We start from the raw sequence: 24,087 nt of genomic DNA on the forward strand, positions 1-24,087 counted from the left end.
TTAAGTTCGTCGATGATCGATTAACTCAGTTTTTTTATTACAGAGGGCACGCAGCCCTCCGACCGAACACGCTGAGCTACCGTGCCGGCTACCATCTGAGCTAGCGAAGCACGACTCACGCCCGGTCCTCACAGCTTTACTTCTGCCAGTATCTCGTCTCCTACCTTCCAAACTTTACAGAAGGTCTCCTGCGAACCTTGCAGAACTAGCACTCCTGAAAGAAAGGAAGTTTGGAGACGAGATACTGGCAGAAGTAAAGCTGTGAGGACCGGGCGTGAGTCGTGCTTCGGTAGCTCAGATGGTAGCCGGCACGGTAGCTCAGCGTGTTCGGTCAGAGGGTTAGCTGCTCTCTGTAGTAAAAAAACTGAGTTAAGGGATCAACGATGACCTTGAACTGGCGTCATGGGACGTCCGCCCCGAACAAATACAGCTGGGGATCGGAGAACCAGGGTTCGAATCTCGAAGAAACCTTGCGGATGTTCTTTAAAAAAAAAATGATAGAGCACTTGCCCGCGAAGGCAAAGGTCCCGAGTTCGAGTCTTGTTCGGACACACAGTTTTAATCTGCCAGGAAGTTTCATTTCAGCTTACACTCCGCTGCAGAGTGAAAATCTCATTCTGTATACAGTACATATTTACGCATTTTTTTTCTGACGCGATGTCGATTGAAAAAGTGCGAAATTTATTGTGGGTCATCGAGACATACTCTCTCTTCAGCCCCTTTAGTTTCATGAAGTTCTGATAGTTGGCGGCTCTGTGCTTATGCTTCAAAATGGCAGACAGATGTCATTAACTTTCTTTTGGCAGAAAAGCAGATCATCGCATAATGGTTTCAAGTAATGCATATGTGCCTTCCCCTCACATGTTTCATGTACTGTATAACTCGTCGGACGCCCCTCGTACTACTGCGGGACCTGTGCAGTCGTCCGTGACGTGTAGCCGCACTGCGACTGGGAGAAAGCAAAAGAGTGCAAGCAGCCGCGCAGGCACGAGGGAGGTGGCGGGCTAGGGAGACTGGCGCGGCGGTCCAGCGCAGCGCGGGCAGTTCCGGAGCGGAGATCGCCCGGTGCCCCGCCCTGGGCGCCAGAGCGTCTGGCGGAAGGCCTCGGCGAGGCGAGGCAGGCAAGGACGAACGCGCGGCGCGCGCCGGGCCCCGTTTTATATGCGGGCCGCGCCGGCCGCCGCCGAGTCTGCTTGGCCCGCACGCCGCGGCAGCCGCCAGCGCAGCAGCCGACAGCGCCGCACCGCCCTCCACAGCCGCCGCGATGAGAGCGCGAGCGCAGTGAGTACACCGGCACTGCACCCCCTGACCGGCCGCGCCGCGCCGCGCCGCGCCGCGCCGAGCGCAACTTTCGCGCCTCCTTAAGGAAGTTCGCGAACGTAACCGCAACACGAGGAAAATCGGCGCGCTGCTGTTTTGCCTGAAACCGTTTACTTCCTGCGGTGCCTTGCACAGAGCAGTGATTCATCGCAAGCGTCATCAGTCTCACGTAACCGGGAAAACTGAAACAAGTTATTCAGTGGTACACCACAACGACTGCGACTACAGACCGTAGGCGTTATCAGTGGCGTGACCTATTATCCATTTCATATTAATATGCCGGCCGGAGTGGCCTCGGTCATGGATGTGTGTGATGTCCTTAGGTTAGTTAAGTTTAAGTAGTTCTAAGTTCTATGGCACTGATGACCTCAGCGGTCAAGTTCCGTAGTGCTCAGAGCCATTTGAACCATTGAACCATATTAATTTATCCCTGGTTTAGCGTTCCTCTCGTGGCACCATTGCGTGACGACCACCGGTCATCGTACCTCTCAGATATCGTGAAAGTGTTTTCACCTCTTTGGTATGTTTTGTAGGGAGCACAATGTGCTCATCTGGAAGCGATTTAGATGCTTGTAAAACAATAAACTGGTAGCCAAGATCGCAGGAATTCTTTAATATTTAAAATTGCAGAAACATTCCGCCTTACGTAAGATACCTTTTGTTTGTTTCTCTTTACCCAAACATGTTTCACCACTTCTGTGCTATCCTCACTCGGACTGGCTTTTTTTTCTTTTTTTGGTTTAGTCTTAAAATTACTATGCTATGGTAACATTTCAAAAAAATTGTTCAATTGGTTCTGAGCACTATGGGACTTAACTGCTGTGGTCATCAGTCCCCTACAACTTAGAACTACTTAAACCTAACTAACCTAAGTACATCACACACATCCATGCCCGAGGCAGGATTCGAACCTGCGATCGTAGCGGTCACGCGGCTCCAGACTGTAGCGCCTAGAACCGCACTGCCACTCCGGCCGGCTGGTAACATTTCAGTTTCAACTTAAAACTTATACAGGGCGTCCCAAAACAGCACCGACAAACTTTAGCGAGAGGTTCTTTATACAGCAATCGGAAAAAAAATGTAGAGTCAACATAGGCTTTAAAATGCATACCTTAAAAGGCATGAGAACTTAGATACCATGAAATACATCTCTTCTACTGTAAGGTCTTTGCTTTCCATATTTTCGGAGGACGAAGTGTTGCCCATAACAAAAAAATGATGTCTAGTAGACATGGGCGCTAAAATACATGCCTTAACAGCTATTATCACCTTCGTTAGTGTGACACAGATCTCTTCTACTAAACAAGTGTTCATAGCTCTTAGAGTATGTATTTTGGAGCCCATGTTTACTGTAGATTTTTTCTTGTTTTGGTCCATATTACCTCCTCCTAAAATATGGAAAGCAAAGAACCTGAAGCAGAAGAAATTTATTTATATTATCGAAGATGAACGAGTGCTCATGGCTCGTAAGGTATGCATATTGCTGCCCATTTTTACTAAGCTTTTTTCTAGTTGTTGAGTAGGCCGAGTGGTTCTAGGCGCTTCAGTCCGGAACCGCGCTGCTGCTTCGGTCGCAGGTTCGGATCCTGCCTCGGGCATGGATGTGTGTGATGTCCTTAGGTTAGTTAGGTTTAAGTAGTTCTCATTCTAGGGGACTGATGACCTCACATGTTAAGTCCCATAGTGCTTAGAGCCATTTTGAGTTGTTGAGTAAACAACGTGTCCCTAAGGCTTGTTGGATTTTTTTTTGGGACACCCTACATGTATCATGTAAGGTAATTAATGGCGTCAACGATGTAACTGAAAGTACATGATACTAGAAGGAAACCTGGGCTCTAAAGCGCAAACATTAAGAGCTATGAGCACTTCTTCATCTTCGCTACTGTGAAACACATCTGTTTTACTGAAAAAGTGTTCATTGCTCTTAAACTATGCGCTTTAGAGTGCATGTTTACTAGATATTATTTCTTGTTTTGGTCCGTATTATCTCTTCCCAGATTACGCAAAGTAAACAGTTTTCAGTAGATGAGATTTGTTTCGCAGTACCGAAGATAAACGAGTTCTTATAGCTCTTTGTTTACGGAGACTGTTTTGGTTATAGTAACGTGTGCTTTCAACTGCATGAGTTTACTCCATTAATATTGAATACTCTATCTCTAATGATAGACATCAGATTTTACACTTATGGTTAATGCCATATGATACATTACAAATACACGAAGTATTGTATGTTTGTGCTATGTCGAAAATTAAATCTAGAATACTAGTTTTGAAAACAAATATTCCTATAGTTTTATATATACCTTACACGACGATAAGATTTTATTAATATGCTGATAACTTCACAACTACCACACATTCCTACAGCTTGTCATCTGCAATCGAAGGATTGCAGTTTCCAGTTTTGTTTTCTTCGTCAATTTCAGACCGATAATCGCGCTACTTAGCATGTAACGATTTTTGATTCTGTGTCCTGCTGCTTTACGATATTTGATTCTGTAGCCTGGAAGTAACATCCTAAATAATGCGATTTTCCGACAGAAAATTACAAACCGTTATGTTTGCTTGCTTGCAGATGATAGGCTCTAAACGAGTGTGGTAGCTGAAAGGCTGTGACCATAAAAATAAGTCCTAGAATCATGTCAGGTATAAGCAAGTACTTGATTTCCAAACTAGAAAAACCCTTCAGTATTTATCCTACCAGCTAGGTAACATATGTCATTAACTAGTGATCAGTCTTTTGTGTATATAAATGACTTTAACCTAAAATTCAGATGTTAACATGTCATAATAATTGTCAGACTGGACATTAAAAATAATGCCTCTACAGATAGCACAAAAGACGTTCGAACAAACTTCGGCGAAGAAAAAAAACTAAAGTTGTCTTGCATAATTGTTCCCAGCAAGCACGGAAAGAAAGAAAAACATCAACATCCAAAACAAGTACTGTGTCTACCATAAGATGAGCTTTTGACCAGTTCCAAAACACGCTGCACACTGTTTCAAGATAATAATCTTCTCGCCACGAAATTCGTTTCTCCAAATCATGCGTGCAAACTGAGAGACATCGTTTGTTTACTGCTACAAGCAGGCTTTCCCAAACCTTTTGGGTTCACCGCGGCATGTTGTCGAAGGCGGAGTGTTATACGATAGAGCAACTATCCGACAAGCGTTTAATGTATGATATAGCTTACTGTACGGCCGGAAAAGCCGAGAGAATGTGCAGGGAAAAATATCGCAAAAAACGTCAGTTTAACTGGAAGACAATTCTGGCACTGAACAGAAAGTTTAGAAAAGCTGTGTAGTTCAAGGTGCAGACAGTCGATCAAGGTTCTCGGCAAATTGCAACCTTGTTATAGCAAACGCGTATAAGAAAGGTTGCCAGGTGATTCTGGAACCAGAATTCAGTTCAGTCTATGGATTATCCGGTGCAGGGCTGGGGTGCTGGGCCTTCTACAGTCTGTGTTGATCACAAGTGAGGCCTCTTTCAACAGTGACGGTTTTCATCGGCCGCAATAGCCGCGCCTGGAGTCATGGAAATCCACACCTTAGGCTCTGCTCACTAGCGACGATGCTCTATCAACGTAGGGGCTATTGCTATACAAGATCGAGATATATAGTCACATTTGCTGTCACGTTGTTTGAATGGCGCTCCTCACCTCGTGTTAATGCAACGCGTTGCTGCAGTTGTTTAATACCCTGTAGATTTTCGTCCGCGAGAGGATGTGGTTCAATACGACGGTGCACCATCCCACGTCGATATTAATACTCGTCAGCACCTGAACAACAGAAAACTCACACTTTAATTGCGTGGTTCTTTCCTATGGCAGAAGCAATCGTTTGAAATGCTTTTGTTCTGCCGGCCGCCGTGGCCGAGCGGTTATAGGCGCTTCAGTCCGGAACCGCGCTGCTGCTACGGTGCCAGGTTCGAATCCTGCTTCGGGCACGGATGTGTGTGAAGTCCTTACATTAGTTAGGTTTAAGGAGTTCTAAGTCTTAGGGGACTGATGACCTCAGATGTTAAGTTCCATAGTGCTTAGAGCCATCTGAACTATTTTTTGCTGTTGTTTTATTTTGCTCGAGCGAGAGGATTTCTTAACCTGCGGAATCCTACTAATGGAGAGCAGCTTTGTACTGCCGTAGCACAACTGACCCCCAACCTATACCATCAGCACTGCTACTTGTCGTAATGGATACACCCAACACTCAGACAAATCACGGTTAATAGTATCAGGAAGAAGTAACAAAAACGGCAAGGTCGCCACAGGGTTTCTATCCGGGAGTAAACAAAACTAACTCAGGATAAGATTGTTATTAATACAATGTTCACACCCCAACTACAATACACAGTTGACTTACCTTCTTAAAGTACAGGGTGTTTCAAAAATGATCGGTATATTTGAAACGGCAATAAAAACTAAACGAGCAGCGATAGAAATACACCGTTTGTTGCAATATGCTTGGGACAACAGTACATTTTCAGGCGGACAAACTTTCGAAATTACAGTAGTTACAATTTTCAACAACAGATGGCGCTGCAAGTGATGTGAAAGATATAGAAGACAACGCAGTCTGTGGGTGCGCCATTCTGTACGTCGTCTTTCTGCTGTAAGCGTGTGCTGTTCACAACGTGCAAGTGTGCTGTAGACAACATGGTTTATTCCTTAGAACAGAGGATTTTTCTGGTGTTGGAATTCCACCGCCTGGAACACAGTGTTGTTGCAACAAGACGAAGTTTTCAACGGAGGTTTAATGTAACCAAAGGACCGAAAAGCGATACAATAAAGGATCTGTTTGAAAAATTTCAACGGACTGGGAACGTGACGGATGAACGTGCTGGAAAGGTAGGGCGACCGCGTACGGCAACCACAGAGGGCAACGCGCAGCTAGTGCAGCAGGTGATCCAACAGCGGCCTCGGGTTTCCGTTCGCCGTGTTGCAGCTGCGGTCCAAATGACGCCAACGTCCACGTATCGTCTCATGCGCCAGAGTTTACACCTCTATCCATACAAAATTCAAACGCGGCAACCCCTCAGCGCCGCTACCATTGCTGCACGAGAGACATTCGCTAACGATATAGTGCACAGGATTGATGACGGCGATATGCATGTGGGCAGCATTTGGTTTACTGACGAAGCTTATTTTTACCTGGACGGCTTCGTCAATAAACAGAACTGGTGCATATGGGGAACCGAAAAGCCCCACGTTGCAGTCCCATCGTCCCTGCATCCTCAAAAAGTACTGGTCTGGGCCGCCATTTCTTCCAAAGGAATCATTGGCCCATTTTTCAGATCCGAAACGATTACTACATCACGCTATCTGGACATTCTTCGTGAATTTGTGGCGGTACAAACTGCCTTAGACGACACTGCGAACACCTCGTGGTTTATGCAAGATGGTGCCCGGCCACATCGCACGGCCGACGTCTTTAATTTCCTGAATGAATATTTCGATGATCGTGTGATTGCTTTGGGCTATCCGAAACATACAGGAGGCGGCGTGGATTGGCCTCCCTATTCGCCAGACATGAACCCCTGTGACTTCTTTCTGTGGGGACACTTGAAAGACCAGGTGTACCGCCAGAATCCAGAAACAATTGAACAGCTAAAGCAGTACATCTCATCTGCATGTGAAGCCATTCCGCCAGACACGTTGTCAAAGGTTTCGGGTAATTTCATTCAGAGACTACGCCATATTATTGCTACGCATGGTGGATATGTGGAAAATATCGTACTATAGAGTTTCCCAGACCGCAGCGCCATCTGTTGTTGAAAATTGTAACTACTGTAATTTCGAAAGTTTGTCTGCCTGAAAATGTACTGTTGTCCCAAGCATATTGCAACAAACGGTGTATTTCTATCGCTGCTCGTTTAGTTTTTATTGCCGTTTCAAATATACCGGTCATTTTTGAAACACCCTGTACTATACACACTGTCCATTCACATCAATGTGACAGACTGTTAAAATCCGGAACAATCACCTTCTACACCGCCGCGAAACATGTAGGGAGAGAGTCGGTGAGGTACTGGAAGGCATGTGCAGCCATGCCGACTCCAGTGCTGCCGCCAGCTGCCCTAGGTTTCTCGATTGAGGATCCATGACTCGAGCAGTCTGATCGAGGTGGTCCCACACATTCTGGACTGTGTTTAAATCCAGGGAGATTAGTGGTCAGGGGAGTGAGCTAAACTCATTCTGGTTCTCTTTGAACACCGCACGCACACTGAAACCTACGTGATACGTTGCATTGTCCTGTTGATATATGGCATCCTGCCGGGCCAAAACAATCTATATGTAGAGGTGTACATGGTCCCCAAGGATGGATGCACACTTGTGTTGATGCACTGTCTGCTTTCAGAAGTTCCACGCCGAATACGCCAATTACCTTCTATCCGATGGAGCATAAAACCCGATTCTTCTAGAAAGTTCGCCTCTGAGTGGACGTCCAGTTGGGGTAATGGCGTGCTAAGTCCAGCCTTCGTCGCCGATGAACAGCAGACAGGATGGGTGGATGAACGAAGCGGTTGCTGCAGAGGTCCATACTTACAAGGGAACCTCCCCATCGCACCCCCCTCAGATTTAGTTGTAAGTTGGCACAGTGGATAGGCCTTGAAAAACTGAACACACATCAATGGAGAACACAGGAAGAAGTTCTGTGGAACTATGAAAAACTAAGCAAAATATACAAACTGAGTAGTCCATGCGTAAGATAGACAACATCAAGGATAGTGTCAGCTCAGGAGCGCCGTGGTCCCGTGGCTAGCGTGAGCAGCTACGGGAACGAGAGGTCCTCGGTTTAAGTCTTCCCTCGAGTGAAAAGCTTTATTTTTTTTCTATTTTCAGACAATTATCATAGTTCAGGCACTCACACATAATCAACTTCACTCTCCAAAATTCGAGGACATGTTCAGATTTTCTTGGACATATGCAGGATTTGACGGTCTACACACGGAAAAATTTGACAACGTTAAAAACATGTGTTTTGACAGAGCACAGGGAAAACTGTGCGACTGTGAAAATGTTGGATTCATTTGTTGCGGTTTATGAGACAAACTCTTATGTTTTCATCACTTTTTTAGGAGTGATTATCACATCCACAGGAAATCCTAAATCGGGCAAGGTAGAACAATCTTTTTACCCATTCCCCAAGTGTACAAGTTAGGTGGGTCGACAACATATTCCTGTCATGCGACGCACATGCCGCCACCAGTGTCGTCATATAATATATCAGACGTATTTTCCTGTGGAGGAATCGGTTGACCTATGACCTTCCGATCAAATGTTTTCGGTTCCCATTGGAAAGGCATGTCCTTTTGTCAACTAATCGCACGGTTTTGCGGTGCGGTCGCAAAACACAGACACTAAACGTATTACAGTGAACAGAGACGTCAATGAACGAACGGACAGATCATAACTTTGCGAAAATAAAATTTTCAGTTGAGGGAAGATATGAACTTATGACCTCTCGTTCCGCAGCTGCTCACGCTAACCACGGGACCATGGCGCTCCCGACCTCATATTGTCCTTAATATTGCTTATGTTGCGCATGGACTACTCAGTTTGTATATTTTGCTTATTTTTTCATAGGTCCACAGAACTTCTTCCTGTTTTCTCGACTGATCTGTGTTCAGTTTTTCAAGGCCTATCCACTGTGCCAACTTATAACTAAATCTGAGGGGGGTGCGATGGGGATGTTCCCTTGCTAGCAACGTTCGCTAAACGGTCGTTGAGAACACACTATTGGTAGCACCTTGGTTCATTTAGGTGCTCAGTTGCTCAACAGTTGCCCGTCTATTCGCCCGTACACATCTCCACAACCGTCATAATTGTTCAAATGGCACTGAGCACTATGGGACTTAACTTCTGAGGTAATCAGTCCTCTAGAACTTAGAACTGCTTAAACCAAACTAACCTAAGGACATCACACACATCCATGCCCGCGGCAGGATCCGAATCTGCAACCGTAGCGGTCGCGCGGTTCCAGACTGTAGCGCCTAGAACCGCACGGCCACCCCGGCCGGCACAACCGTCATAGACCCCTTTCATTTACACCCAGTGGTGCATCATAGATGCCTCGGCGCCGGATTTGGACATCGCCGTGTTGCCATACACGATGTACTTTAACCACGGCGGCACGTTAACAGCCTACGAACTTAGGCATTTCGGAAATGCTTCCACCCTTGACCCAAAAGCCATTGGGGGTCAGATAAATCGCTCTGTTTCCGCGTTACCACAACGGCCGCACTATTTTCCACGTCCCCCCCCCCCCCCTCACCATCAGCCCCACACGCTTCACATACCTTACATTGCTAGTACTGCCACCTGCAGTCTGTGAGGGCTTATTATACGTTGACATCGAATATAGGCGGTGGACACATTAACGCGGCTGGACAGTGTATAAGGGGAGATCAAAAAGTTTTCTTTCGAAGCTTGGTATGCTAGTCAGGCAAAATCGTCGTGAGCATTGAGGAAATCATTCCAACGAGGCACCAGGTTGAAGATCCCATTTTGGCAAAACACCGTGTACCGCTGCGTGAAGAAGTCGTCTATCCTTCGACATCTCTTTTAAGGGACCGAGAGCGTGATACTCGCAAGGGGAGAGACCAGGAATATTGGGCGGGTGCTCTATGTCTCCCAGTTGGCGTAACTTCTGCGTTACGACATTTTCGATATGGGAACGGGTGTGAACATGAAACAGAAGTACTCACCGTCGCAGTTTTCCCCGGCGTTTCACCTTAACTGTACGCCCTAATTTCTCCAGCGATGCGCAGTACCGTTCCCTATAGTGGTAGAGTCACCAGTTTCCTTGAAATCAACAAGCAATGAGCTGCGGTAATCAAAGAATCGAGTCGCGACCAGCACTAAACTTGGCGTACCATTTCAAAGCGGTGGCTTTCGACATACATACTGTCCTATAGACATTCTTCACTCTCCGACAGATGTCAACAGGTGTTTGTCCTTCGGCAACCGAGAAAGAATAACAGCATGTTGGTCCCGTCTAGACTCATTTGGCAATGACGTCGACATAGTTCACCTATCCGCCTTTACCGCACGCATTTCGGAGAGACACGAATGCCACACTATCCCTCGCCTACATGTCGGTGCTTACGTATCCGCATCGATGTCGCGCTAGCTTGCATATACCCTGAAGCAACGCCCTTAAACGGAAAGTTTTTGATCTCCTCTTATGTATGTTTACCTGCTCTGTCTAGTGGTACGTAGTGCAAAGCAAATTGACTTTCGTGGTATGCAAAGGAACAATTTAAACTTTGAAAACTATCACGAAGTTGCAGGTTTTTAAATTCGCCAGAATAAAAAAGATCGTATTCCGCTTCAACCACACGACCAACCAGACATAAACCGAAGTGCATTACATGTTATATTATTCTACTCTAACTTCTTTCCTGCTGTGAGATCATTAATCAGTTATTTCATTTAAATACGAATCAGATTATTTCAGATAATTATTTCATTTATAACATAAGGATACAATATAACTCCAGCAACTTTTTCCTTCCGAATGAGCCAGTCCAAGAACGTCGAACAAAATGAGCTGCTATAATGGATGACAATTCATTTTATTAAGCCTTATTTCAGCGAGTAGAACGTAGAATATCGTTAGAGGCTTTCAAAATGCCCGTGCATATAGCGCCTCTGGATTCTTACGCGAACGATCAGAGTTAAAATTATCCCAAAGTATACGATAAGAATAAGCTACAGCCGCAATCTAAATGAGATACTATACAATATATTTGGGAGAGAGCGGCAAAATGTTATGGAGTGCTGTAAAAGAGAAGTTGAGAGTGCTGGTCGTGACTTTGAACATTTGCTATGAGCTTAATACGTTGCTGTAAGGTGAAAGTTTACGCCGACAAGAAAACAAACATTCAGCTCCGATCCTCAGCTCTTAATCTCAAAGTACTCAGTTATGAATGCTCTTCTATCCGGATAATTTTGACCCCAAAAGTTTGTCATACATCCCCCTGCAAGTAAAATTATGCAGAAAGGTTAGACCTTGAAATCATTCCGTTAAGCCCATTAGACATTTTCGAAGTGTGAAAGCCAGACAAAATCCCATTTATCATTGCCAATGATGATTAGTCGCCGGTATTGTTTTATATCTACGGCCAGATCTTACTCATGTCACGACATTGCCACGTGAAGCTGAGGAAACCGTAAACACCATTCGTCTGTCAATGACGCTAATTTCGTCGTGAAAAGATATGTTCGTTCGTCGGTCGATCTTTCTTGTGTGACAAAAAACAGTCAGATTTTAATCTGTAATATTTACGAAAGTAATAATACGTAAACAAAGGTTGAACCCACGACGGAAAGATCAAATCAGTACGTCTTCATCGCACGGAATTTGTTTTACTTGTGATGTCATTTTACCAGTGAAGAATCATGTACGTGAATGTTACAAACTAGTTTTGTGTAAAGTTATAAATTGCATTTAACATTACTCATATTTTGCAGCTGTGAAATTGTCTGTATTCAGCACACAGAAATGATGAATTATTCATACTTTCTGTGTTATAAATTGGTGTAGCGTCTAAAAGCGTTGAGCTATGAGACTGATTTTGGTGGCATAGTGAATACCTTATAGAGCGCTACTAGAACCTTCAGTGAGAAAATCAAAGTATCCTCCGGAATATAGGTGGTGGTGGTGGTTAGTGTTTAACGTCCCGTCGACAACGAGGTCATTAGAGACGGAGCGCAGGCTCGGGGTAGGGAAGGATTGGGAAGGAAATCGGCCGTGCCCTTTGAAAGGAACCATCCCGGCATTTGCCTGAAACGATTTAGGGAAATCACGGAAAACCTAAATCAGGAATATAGGTGCAAATCGCTGTTAAACTGAAAATTACAAAACGATGAAAGAAGTTGTCTCGTATGATCCGTAAGTACCGGGTGGTTACAATTAAAGTGCAGTACGGGTTGTAATTATCGGATGGCGGCCAAACTCAGTATGCGTTAATGCGGAACCGATTTACTGTGAACAAAATTAGTTCCAGGTGCACTGTACAGTATTTCGTTGACGTCTCCGGTGCTCGTATTGAACAAATTGTGCAAGAGGCAGTTAACAATAAAACCACAAGTTTGTCTTTCTCACTTGTTTGTCCTTTTCTGCCCACGCCCCCTTCCTAATCCATTACATATGGAAACATTTTTATATGATTTTCTTGCATTCACAGCACCACATGCGCACCTGGTGACCAAAATTACAAATTTTGTTCCAGCGTTAATCGTTTCCTCATTAACGCATTAGAATATCCACCAAGTTTCGCTACAATACGATTATTATAGTGCGCACTGGACCTTTATGAGTAGCTGCACTTCATTTATAACGATCCAGTATGACCGGAATTATAGAAAACGCAAGTTAGAGGAAAACTCGCGTAGCAAGGAAACTAAAAATCTTAAAATGTCCGGTGGCGAGCGAATGCGACGACTGTGACACTGTCGAAAAGGAAATTAAAAACAGCGCAATGCGATTACGTAGCTGGCCTATCGGGCACATAGCGGCCAGTGACTGCCCAATCGACTACTGACCGTATGCAGGCAGACGTTGGAAGGCAGTACAGAAAACATTGATGATACATAGTTGGCAACGTGGCAGCGTCAAGATCACTAAATACGGCCGTGTTGTCAACCAACGTTGAAACGTCAGGCATCAAAGCGCGTAAGTCGATGGAAGGTACTACGACACACTGTGATGTTATTGAGCAACCCACCAGAGATCCACAGGTGGATAATCGTTGGTGAGCGGCGATAGTTCGCCAAGGCCTTCAGTGCAAAAGAGTTCCGGTTTGCGTGCAGTGTTTGCGATATCTTATGTTCTCAATGTGATTCGAAGAGCGCTAAACATCGCACTGTACCAACAGAACCATTTGCCGATGATAGGACCTCGGAATTCATAGCGTGTAGCAATTGGTATGATTTTATCCCGAATTTTTCACTAAAAATCTGTGCTGCGAACCCGAATGGTACACAATTTTTTTCCAATTTTCTCTCTAGTTTTAATTGTTTCTGTCCCTGAGAAACACGGTACTGGCGAGACAGCTGTGGGAAACCACGTAAAACCACCCTCGTGTTAGAATCTGAATGAGAACAATGATAGTCAGTCAGGCTTGGATCTGCTCGGTTCAGACTGCAACATACCAGCCGGTTATATGCAAGGTGCAGAGGTCCAGCCCAGTATGGGCTGTAATTATCATACAACAGCGAAATTTGATAGATATTCTAATGCAGTAATGCGGAACCGATTTACGCTGAAAAAATATTAGTTCCACATCTCTCATCTACATCTACGTCTATGGGATTACTCCGCTATTCACGAAAAAGTGCCTGGCAGTGGGTTCAATGAACCACCTTCAAGCTGTCTCTCTACCGTTCCACTCTCGAACGGCGCTCGGAAAAAATGAGCACTAAAATTTTTCTGTGCGAGTCCTGATATCTCTCATTTTGTCGCGATGATCATTTCTCCCTATATAGGTGAGTACCAGCAGAATGTTTTCGCAATCAGAGGAGAAAATTAGTGATTGAAATTTCATGAGATGATCCGGTGGCAACGAAAAACGCCTTTGTTTTAATGAGTGCCATTCCAATTCACGTATCACGCCTGTGGCACTATCTCCCCTATTTCGCGATAATACGACCTGCTCTTCTTTGAATTTTTTCGATGTCATCCGTCAGTCTCACCTGATGCGGATGCCACACCGTATAGCAACACTCCAGGATAGGACGGACAAGCGTGGTGTAAGCAGTCTCTTTAGTAGACCTGTTGCACCTTCTATATGTTCTGCCATTGAATCGCAGTCTTTGGTGTGCTCTACCCACAACGTTATCTATGCGATCGTTCGAATTTAGGTTATTTGTAATTGAAATCTCTAAATATTTAGGCGAATTTACAGCCTTCGGACTTTGTATGACTTACCGCGGAATCGAAATTTAGCGGATTTCTTTTAGTACTCATGTGACCTAACTAACCTAAGGACATCACACACATCCATACCTGAGACAGGATTCAAACCTGCGACAGTAGCAGCAGCGCGCTTCCGGACTGAAGCGCCTAGATCCTCTCGGCCACAGCGGCCGGATACAATATTTTGCAATCCCTTTTGTTCATCTGATGACTTTACAAGGCGGTAAATGATACCATCATCTGTAAACAATCTAAGAGGGCAACTCAGATTGCTCCGTATGTCGTTAATATAGATCAGGAAGAATACAAGGCCTATAACACTTCCTTGGAGAACGTCGAATATTATTTTTGTTTTACTCGATGACTGTCCGTGTATTACTACGAACTGTGACCTTTCTGACAGGAAATCACGAATCCAGTCGCACAACTGAGGCGATATTCCACAGGCACGCAGCTTGGTTAGAAGACGCTTGTGAGGAACGGTGTCGAAAGCCTTCTGGAAACCTAAAAATATGGAATCAATTTGACATCCGCAGACGATATCACTCATTACTTCGTGAGTATAAAGAGCTAGTTGTGTTTCGCAAGAACGATATTTTCTGAAGCCGTGCTGACTATGTGTCAATAAATGGTTTTCTTGTAGGTAATTCATAATGTTCGAACATAGTTCGGAAACACATAATTTTTGCCACCAAGTGCAAATCTCGCACTATGAATGCAACAAAAACGAATATAAACCTTTCCATAAAAATGTATTAGGAATGAGACGTGGGCAGAAAATGCCAAACAAGAGAGGAACGCATAATACTGATTTTATCATAAACCATTATGGCTCGTCAAATGACAGCGTGGATGTCATACGTCATACAAACAGTGTACAGCACCAGATTTTCACCTCGTTGTCAAAACTGGAACTAATTTTTTCCGGCGTAGATCGGTTTCTCATTGACGCATTGGCATAACTACCAAGTTTCGCTGTCACACGATAATTGCAGCCCACACTGGACCTTTGTCAGTAGCTGACTTTGATTATAACCAACCGGTACTTAGGAATCACACGAGACGACTTCTTTCATCGTTTCTTATTTTTCAGTTTCACAACAATTTGCACCTATATTCCAGCGCATATTTTTATTCTTACCACGCGTTAAGTCCAACCACCAGGTCGTCATAGTCTTCGTAAATGATTTCCGTCTGAAAAATTCCGTGGCAAAAGTCAGCCAGGCATTACGCAACTAAATTTCATAACGACAAGTGCAATTATGGAAGGACACAACACTGTCTCCGTAATTACAAGGAAAAGTCTGGAATCTTATCGGTCAAGGTCGTTGCCAGACAATTACGACCGCACTGTGATCTGACCTCTACAGTCGGACAGGAAACAATTATACTCGGTTCTGATAGGTGGCGTACCTCCATAACCGTATGAAATGAATATAATTTCTGCGTCTGAAAATGCCATGTACAATTACACAAATGTCTTTCCTTGTGACACATCTAATTACACGGTGTGTTATCCACACATTTGTATGAACGTACCTTATCTGTCACTGCGCATGCTGACGTCAGCCTGGCGACTTACGACTGCATTGTGCCCATGCGAATAGTCAGAAATGTAATGTTTGCTCTGTGTTATAGCCAAAAACACCATATTCAGGGCAGCTATCAGAACGTGTCTTTGGTGGTAGTGAACAATGGGAAGAGAAAAGCCGTTGTGTGTTCCTAGTACAAATAAAGGTCTCGAGCAAACCGAATGATTCTTCTTTACGATCACAGTGTAACACGCTGGCTTCTATCCTACAATGTGCTTCTTTCTCCCCAAACTGAGTGGCACGGGACTTTGTTTGTAGTCTTCGCTTTTGTTGCTGTTGTCGTTGTTGTTGTTACTCGCGTTGTTTGCAAACTGAACCCCATCTCGCTATATTTATGTTGGTTATTAACAGTCTCAATTTTAATGGTAGACATCAGTAATAATATACTTGAGGGAAAAGAGCTCACATATAAGTAAACATGGGAAGTTTAAAAGCTGATACCCGGTACCTATTACCAATGCCATGTAACGGTTGCAATCTCTTAACATAGTAAAATGAATAAAGCTTTCCATGAATAACTGCAACTTGTCACCTTTCGTGACAGATTTCGAATCTTATGGCCACTCATCATCACTTTTTATGAATGGAGAATTGTGGGGGTCGTGTAACTGTGGCACCATACGAAAACGAAACAGGTAAGCACTGATGGGGCAAGAATCATTTACACTGTGGTGTCACCGCCAGACACCACATTTGCTAGGTGGTAGCCTTTAAATCGGCCGCGGTCCGTTAGTATACGTACGACCCGCGTGTCGCCACTATCAGTGATTGCAGACCGAGCGCCGCCACACGGCAGGTCTAGAGAGACTTCCTAACACTCGCCCCAGTTGTACAACCGACTTTGCCAGCGATGGTTCACTGACAAAATACGCTCTCATTTGCCGAGACGATAGTTAACATAGCCTTCAGCTACGTCATTTGCTACGACCTAGCAAGGCGCCATTACCAGTTACTATTGATATTATGATTAATGTGCAGTCAAGAGCGACGTTCATCATTAATGGATAAAGTTAAGTATTCCACCAGCTACGTCCGTTTTTCTAAATTCTAATTTCCTTGTCCTGTTCCAGACCTCACGCCAGCCTGCGTGAGCTAAAACGCGTGTCTTTCGGCTTCCTCTAATATCACGGTGTTGGCTCTCCTGCCAACCCACAACATACACCATAAGATCGACTTAAAGGCGTTACTTACAGTTATCAGCATCGATCGGTTTACGCCTGGTGCAGATATTACTGTGGAAATAATTTGTTTTCCAGCTGGTTAAATCCATAGAATTACACAAATTTTGCCACAGGTAAGCACCTCCCCCAGGCTTTTGCTCAAAACTCGCATTATCAAAAATGCATATTGATGACAGTACATATGTGTAATATAGTGTGTTCGGAAATTTTCGTTACAAGCTTCTAGAACTTGTAGAGATGAATGAGTACATAATATTTTGAATGGGGACCCATGTCCGGGAATGTACCGTTTCCATGCCACAGCCGTTTGAAAACATGTTTGCTAGATAGGGATGCAACACGGTAGTCGTGGAAGAGGGGTGCTTACGTCGGATCGGCTGATGTCATTGGACGTCTGTCTGTCCCACCTCTCAGACCTGGTTCGAGCCTGATTCGCGTGTCTGTGAGTGTTAGAGCAACATAGTTGAGTACACGTTTGCACAATACACTGACATGAACCTTCTGGATGGTGAAGCTCACAGTAATGGAAGAAATGATCGTCGCTTTTGTCAGGATCGTTCTCCACAACGTCCGAACTACATCGCACACCCTTTTCGCCACAGATACGCAACGGCTTCGCGAAAAGGTACCTTCACCGTCAGCGGCGTGGTCGTGGTGCTAAAAGAAGATGTCGCACACCCGAATTAGAAGAGACCGTACTGCATCACGTCGAAAAGAACCCGTCAATGAGTACACGAGCAGTTTCTTTGGCTATTAATGCGTGGAACTGTAAACTAAGTTTTGTATTTGGTCACGCCTGATCATAATGGAAAGGTTACCACGTTACCAACACGTTTTCAAAGAACTGCATCGCAGCAGTTAAGAAGCAGTACTTTACTCACTGTTTTACGATTGTTACAATGTCATTCATTGTAGTAAACATGTTTGCTTCCCTGTGAACAATGATACTGAGTTAAAAAACAAATCTGTCACTTGATGGAGCAAAGCTTCCAAATCACTTGGCGAAGAAATAAAGTTTAGTGGCTGCTAAAGTTGTATTTAGTTACTTGTAGTCTAAAAATATACTTATTGCAGATAAAACTATGGTAATTTCGGTATGTCATGCGAGCAGAAGGTTCTCCACAGAACGTTACAATGCTTTGAAGAACAGGTCAGAGACGAAGAGGAAAACAAGGGGAAAGTAAATATATGACGTTAGAGACAGCGTCAGAATGCCCGTAGAATAACGAAGGCGTATATTCAGGGGTCAAAGTGGGTGCGTGTGTGTGTGGGGGGGGGGGGGGGAGGGGGGAGGGGAGGAGGAAATTATCTATGTCGTTATCTTCACCCAAAGTGGAACTACATACTGACTGTATTTACTGTCCCGCACTCCAGTATATATTACCGTCACACACATATTTAACGTGCCATAGATGCCTGTTGCGTAGTCAACGTTAGAAGATTGCTCACAGTTACAGTGGAATATGCGTATACTACACGTGTCTATGGCGATGCCCCAGAGTTGTCGCTGCTCTTTAGACAGCTATTCTTTACGCCTGCAGCCGTTTGCACTTCGTAGTTGAAATCTGGCAACAGCGCTGCGAGCTGTCCGCGATGATCTTTCGCCGACTCAAGTATGGGACTTGAAAAATAATAATAAAAATAAAATTTGTTGAATAATGTAATACAATCAAAATAATGTGATTGCATCAGGGGTTGGTACAGTGTTTTTGCTCTTTTGGGGGACCCGCTTCTCACTCATAGCCTCCAGTAACAAATGGACAGATGCTCTTCATCATGTAATCGGAAAAGACTTGATGGATCACAGTAACGACAAAAATGATGTTGCAGACGCAGTATTCAAAGGTGTAAAGGATTACAGGTCTGATGTGCAAACATCAGGAGAAAAGCTGCGATCGTCAGCTCTGTTTTGTCCAAGTAAATACACTCTAAAATAAAAAATAGACGTACCCAGAAGGAATTATCCTAAAGGACGGAAATTAGTAGATTGATGTTCATGTACAGACAAACAAACGACTACGATTTCCGAAAAATTGAATGATTTATTCAAGAGAAAGAGCTTCACAAAATAGTTCAAATGGCTTTGAGCACTATGCGACTTATCTTGTCATCAGTCGCCTAGAACTTAGAACTAATTAAACCTAAGTAACGTAGCGGTCGCTCGGTTCCAGACTGTAGCGCCTAGAACTGCACGGCCACTCCGGCCGGCAAAGAGCTCCACAAGTAAAGCACGTCAGTGACGAGTTGGTCCACCTCTGGCCCCTATGTAAGCAGTCATTTGGCATGGCATTGATCGATAGAATTTTTCGATGCCCTCCTGAGGGATTTCATGCCAAATTCCGTCCAATTGGCACGTTAGAACATCAAAATACCGGTCTGCTTAGAGGACCCCAGCCACAATGCTCCAAACTGCTTCAATTCGGGAGGCCAAGGTACAGTTTGGCAAGCACGAAGACAAGAAGTAGAAACTCTCGGCGAGTGCGGACGGGGCATTGTCTTGCTGAAATGTAAACATAGAATGGCTTGCCATGAAGGGCAACAAAACAGGGCGTAGAATGACGTCGACGCACCACTGTGTTGTGACTGTGACGCAGACGACAACCGAAGGGGTCCTGTCACGAGATGAAGTGGCACCTCAGACCATTGCCCCAGGTGGTCGTAGTGTTTGGTGATCGACAGGCAGGCTGGTACCCCACCGCTGCACGGAAAGTCTCCAGACACGTCGTCGCTTGTCATCAGGTCTCATTTGGAAGCGGGACTCATCGCTGAAGACAGTGCTACTCCAGTCAATGAGATTCCAGGCCGATTGTGCCAGACACCACTGCAAACGGGCTTGTTGGTGTCCAGAGATCGATGCTGGTTGGCGTAAGAGGCGCCGTGAGCTCGGGTCCCTTTATGTGAGCCTTCTATTAATGGTCCTTGCTGTCACCAAGAACCAGTAGCACGTCGGATCGATGATAATGATAAATCCGGGGCTCTGAGTGCCTCTCTGACGATTGCTCTGTCCTCTCGTTCTGTCGTCTCTCTAGACCGACCGCCACGGGTCACACATTCCTGCAAACATCTTCAAATACTGTTATCGCTCCTATGCAGATTCGAGCGTTCCCCCGATTACTCCAACTGCTACTCTGAGCCCGACTACCTGTCATCTTTCAAGTGCTGAGATCTGCGTATATTATCCACGCGCCTGTCTGCGAGGCATAATTACTATCCAGCGGACTGAAATGCGCTGAAACTTTATACTCTGGTATCGAGATGTCCCCCGTTTACTACCCTCGCCAAATGTACGGTGAACCTACGCTGCCGCGTCGTACATTCATCGACCACCAGATTATACAGTTTTGCATGATCCGTCTATACGTGTGTGAATATCAGTGGACATAAATCTGTGACCAATCTCCAGGTTTTAAATTTCTCATCAGCAGTAACCCTTTCTTTACGTTTTTTACGAGTATGTGGAAAGCGGTAGAGATGGATAATTCCTCTTAGGATTCTGTATACGCTAGGAAACGGGGCGGAGTGGGACTACAATCCCATTGCTCCATTGAAGAGGTCGTCTCGATATACCTCCGCAGTGACTCTTGGAGGAGACCAGACTCCCACGTGAGGCGAGGATGTTTCGCTCCCGGCGAACATGTGGCCGGCGGAACGACGCTTTCGGAAGAGATGTTCTGCGCAACAGCAAGCAGTTTCATCACCTCCGCCGTAACACGCACAGGAAACACTGTCGAGAACAGTTTTATAGCGCTTTTGTTTTCAGCGGCCAGGAAAAGTTATCTACATCATTATCTTCAGCTTAGGTGCAGTTATAAACTTCCTTCTGTACTCACACCATTTTAGACTCGCTACATAGTAGTAGCCAGTGAAAAGTAAGCAATTAATGCATGCAGCAGAGCATATTTTAATCCGTAAAAGCCATCAGATATGATTCATCAAGCAAACAGCCGGTAAATTGCATACTAACAAGCGACAAATAAATCTCTTTGTTGCTAAATATTTCGTTGTCGATGGATTATTAAATACGAAAGTAACAACTAAAATCGCAGGATTGTAAATGAAAACAATGTTAACATATCGAAACGACTGTTCATCAAAAGTTAATCGCTCCCCGACAGACAGTGAATAACGAATTGCATCATGATATTCCAGGACATTTGACGGGGTACATGAGGAGAAAACGTCCACAAAAGCAGAGGACCAACGGCTGGGTGCAGTGTGCGACTGGGTACCGCGTAAATTATTCGGATATTTGTGACTAAAAATAACATTTAGTCATTTGGCATCGTCCTTGTAGAGACGCGATCTGTTATTTTAATAACTTATCTCTTGCACGCTCCCCATGACACCCACTGCGCCGTCGGTGGCTCAGATGGATAGAGCGTCTGCCAAGTAAGCAGGAGATCCCGGGTTCGGGTCCTGGTCCGGTCACACATTTTCAACATGTCCCTAATGATGTATATCAACGCCTGTTAGCAGCTATGTTGTCGACTTTACTATCATTTCAATCTAGAGAAGCTGCACGGTCATCAAAATCTTTACTTGCCAAGACCGCATGTAGGGAGTCTGACAGCTAGTTTCGACAGTTACCGGTTAGATCAAAATGTATACAGCAGCGTCTAACTCATGGGGACATTTGTCCCTTGACTGTTAACAACGCAAGGGAACTCACACTTGTAACATGGGTAAGTCTTGTGTGCAGAATTCACAGCAACAGTGGTCGTCTGTACTTTCGATTTACTCACGTTACAAGTTTGATTTTGAAGCCAACATTCCCTTACGTTGTTAACAGCCACATGACAAAGTGTACTCATGTCTTAGACGCTGCTGTGAATATTTTGATTTAAAAATAACGGCAACTGTCGAAACTATCTACCAAATTTCCTATACGCAGTCTTGCCTAATAAAGATTTTACAAAAAATCAACTACCTTTAAAAACAAAATGAAAATGTTTTCCACAGTCCGTGCTTGCCAGACATGATTAACTACGAGTTCGTCCTCTCCACCAAGATGAAAATCAAGTTGAAGGGGAGAATTTTTGATATAGTGGTGTGCATTCAAGAGAATTCACAGAAGGTACTAAATATCTTAACAAAAGAACATTTGAAGAGTGGCAAAAACGTTGGCATCTGTGTCCCATGGGGACTACTCTGTAGATGATGGTGAATAATAAGATCTAGGCAAGCTGTAATAACTGTAAAACTTCCTGGCAGATCAAAACTGTGTGCCCGACCGAGACTCGAACTCGGGATCTTTGCCTTTCGCGGGCAAGTGCACTTGCCCGCGAAAGGCAAAGGTCCCGAGTTCGAGTCTCGGTCGGGCACACAGTTTTAATCTGCCAGGAAGTTTCATATCAGCGCACACTCCGCTGCAGAGTGAAAATCTCATTCTGGAAACATCCCCCAGGCTGTGGCTAAGCCAGGTCTCCGCAATATCCTTTCTTTCAGGAGTGCTAGTTCTACAAGGTTCGCAGGAGAGCTTCTGTAAAGTTTGGAAGGTAGGAGACGAGGCACTGGCAGAAGTAAAGCTGTGAGTACCGGGCGTGAGTCGTGCTTCGGTAGCTCAGTTGGTAGAGCACTTGCCCGCGAAAGGCATAGGTCCCGAGTTCGAGTCTCGGTCGGGCACACAGTTTTAATCTGCCAGGAAGTTTCATATCAGCGCACACTCCGCTGCAGAGTGAAAATCTCATTCTGGAAACATCCCCCAGGCTGTGGCTAAGCCAGGTCCCCGCAATATCCTTTCTTTCAGGAGTGCTAGTTCTGCAAGGTTCGCAGGAGAGCTTCTGTAAAGTTTGGAAGGTAGGAGACGAGGCACTGGCAGAAGTAAAGCTGTGAGTACCGGGCGTGAGTCGTGCTTCGGTAGCTCAGTTGGTAGAGCACTTGCCCGCGAAAGGCATAGGTCCCGAGTTCGAGTCTCGGTCGGGCACACAGTTTTAATCTTCCAGGAAGTTTCATATCAGCGCACACTCCGCTGCAGAGTGAAAATCTCATTCTGGAAACATCCCCCAGGCTGTGGCTAAGCCAGGTCCCCGCAATATCCTTTCTTTCAGGAGTGCTAGTTCTGCAAGGTTCGCAGGAGAGCTTCTGTAAAGTTTGGAAGGTAGGAGACTAGGCACTGGCAGAAGTAAAGCTGTGAGTACCGGGCGTGAGTCGTGCTTCGGTAGCTCAGTTGGTAGAGCACTTGCCCGCGAAAGGCATAGGTCCCGAGTTCGAGTCTCGGTCGGGCACACAGTTTTAATCTGCCAGGAAGTTTCATATCAGCGCACACTCCGCTGCAGAGTGAAAATCTCATTCTGGAAACATCCCCCAGGCTGTGGCTAAGCCAGGTCCCCGCAATATCCTTTCTTTCAGGAGTGCTAGTTCTGCAAGGTTCGCAGGAGAGCTTCTGTAAAGTTTGGAAGGTAGGAGACGAGGCACTGGCAGAAGTAAAGCTGTGAGTACCGGGCGTGAGTCGTGCTTCGGTAGCTCAGTTGGTAGAGCACTTGCCCGCGAAAGGCATAGGTCCCGAGTTCGAGTCTCGGTCGGGCACACAGTTTTAATCTTCCAGGAAGTTTCATATCAGCGCACACTCCGCTGCAGAGTGAAAATCTCATTCTGGAAACATCCCCCAGGCTGTGGCTAAGCCAGGTCCCCGCAATATCCTTTCTTTCAGGAGTGCTAGTTCTGCAAGGTTCGCAGGAGAGCTTCTGTAAAGTTTGGAAGGTAGGAGACTAGGCACTGGCAGAAGTAAAGCTGTGAGTACCGGGCGTGAGTCGTGCTTCGGTAGCTCAGTTGGTAGAGCACTTGCCCGCGAAAGGCAAAGGTCCCGAGTTCGAGTCTCGGTCGGGCACACAGTTTTAATCTGCCAGGAAGTTTCATATCAGCGCACACTCCGCTGCAGAGTGAAAATCTCATTCTGGAAACATCCCCCAGGCTGTGGCTAAGCCAGGTCCCCGCAATATCCTTTCTTTCAGGAGTGCTAGTTCTGCAAGGTTCGCAGGAGAGCTTCTGTAAAGTTTGGAAGGTAGGAGACGAGGCACTGGCAGAAGTAAAGCTGTGAGTACCGGGCGTGAGTCGTGCTTCGGTAGCTCAGTTGGTAG

General features: G+C 45.2%; 1 protein-coding gene across 2 annotated transcripts in view; it reads left to right on the top strand.

Annotated features, from left to right (window-relative positions):
• Nucleotides 1–24,087, top strand: part of LOC126203084 (glucose dehydrogenase [FAD, quinone]-like) — a 195,628-nt gene that overhangs the window by 18,689 nt on the left and 152,852 nt on the right. Inside the window, exon 1 of one of the 2 annotated variants that reach the window (XM_049937324.1) lies at nt 1,240–1,281. The exons of the other annotated variant lie outside the window; for it this stretch is intronic. Coding sequence (XP_049793281.1) covers nt 1,265–1,281 — 17 coding nt within the window. The 5' untranslated portion in view covers nt 1,240–1,264. Of the gene's footprint in view, nt 1–1,239; nt 1,282–24,087 lie in introns of those variants that run through there. 2 annotated transcript variants of the gene reach the window in all.

This window comes from Schistocerca nitens, chromosome 9 (assembly GCF_023898315.1).
Source record: "Schistocerca nitens isolate TAMUIC-IGC-003100 chromosome 9, iqSchNite1.1, whole genome shotgun sequence".
NCBI lineage: Eukaryota > Metazoa > Arthropoda > Insecta > Orthoptera > Acrididae > Schistocerca > Schistocerca nitens.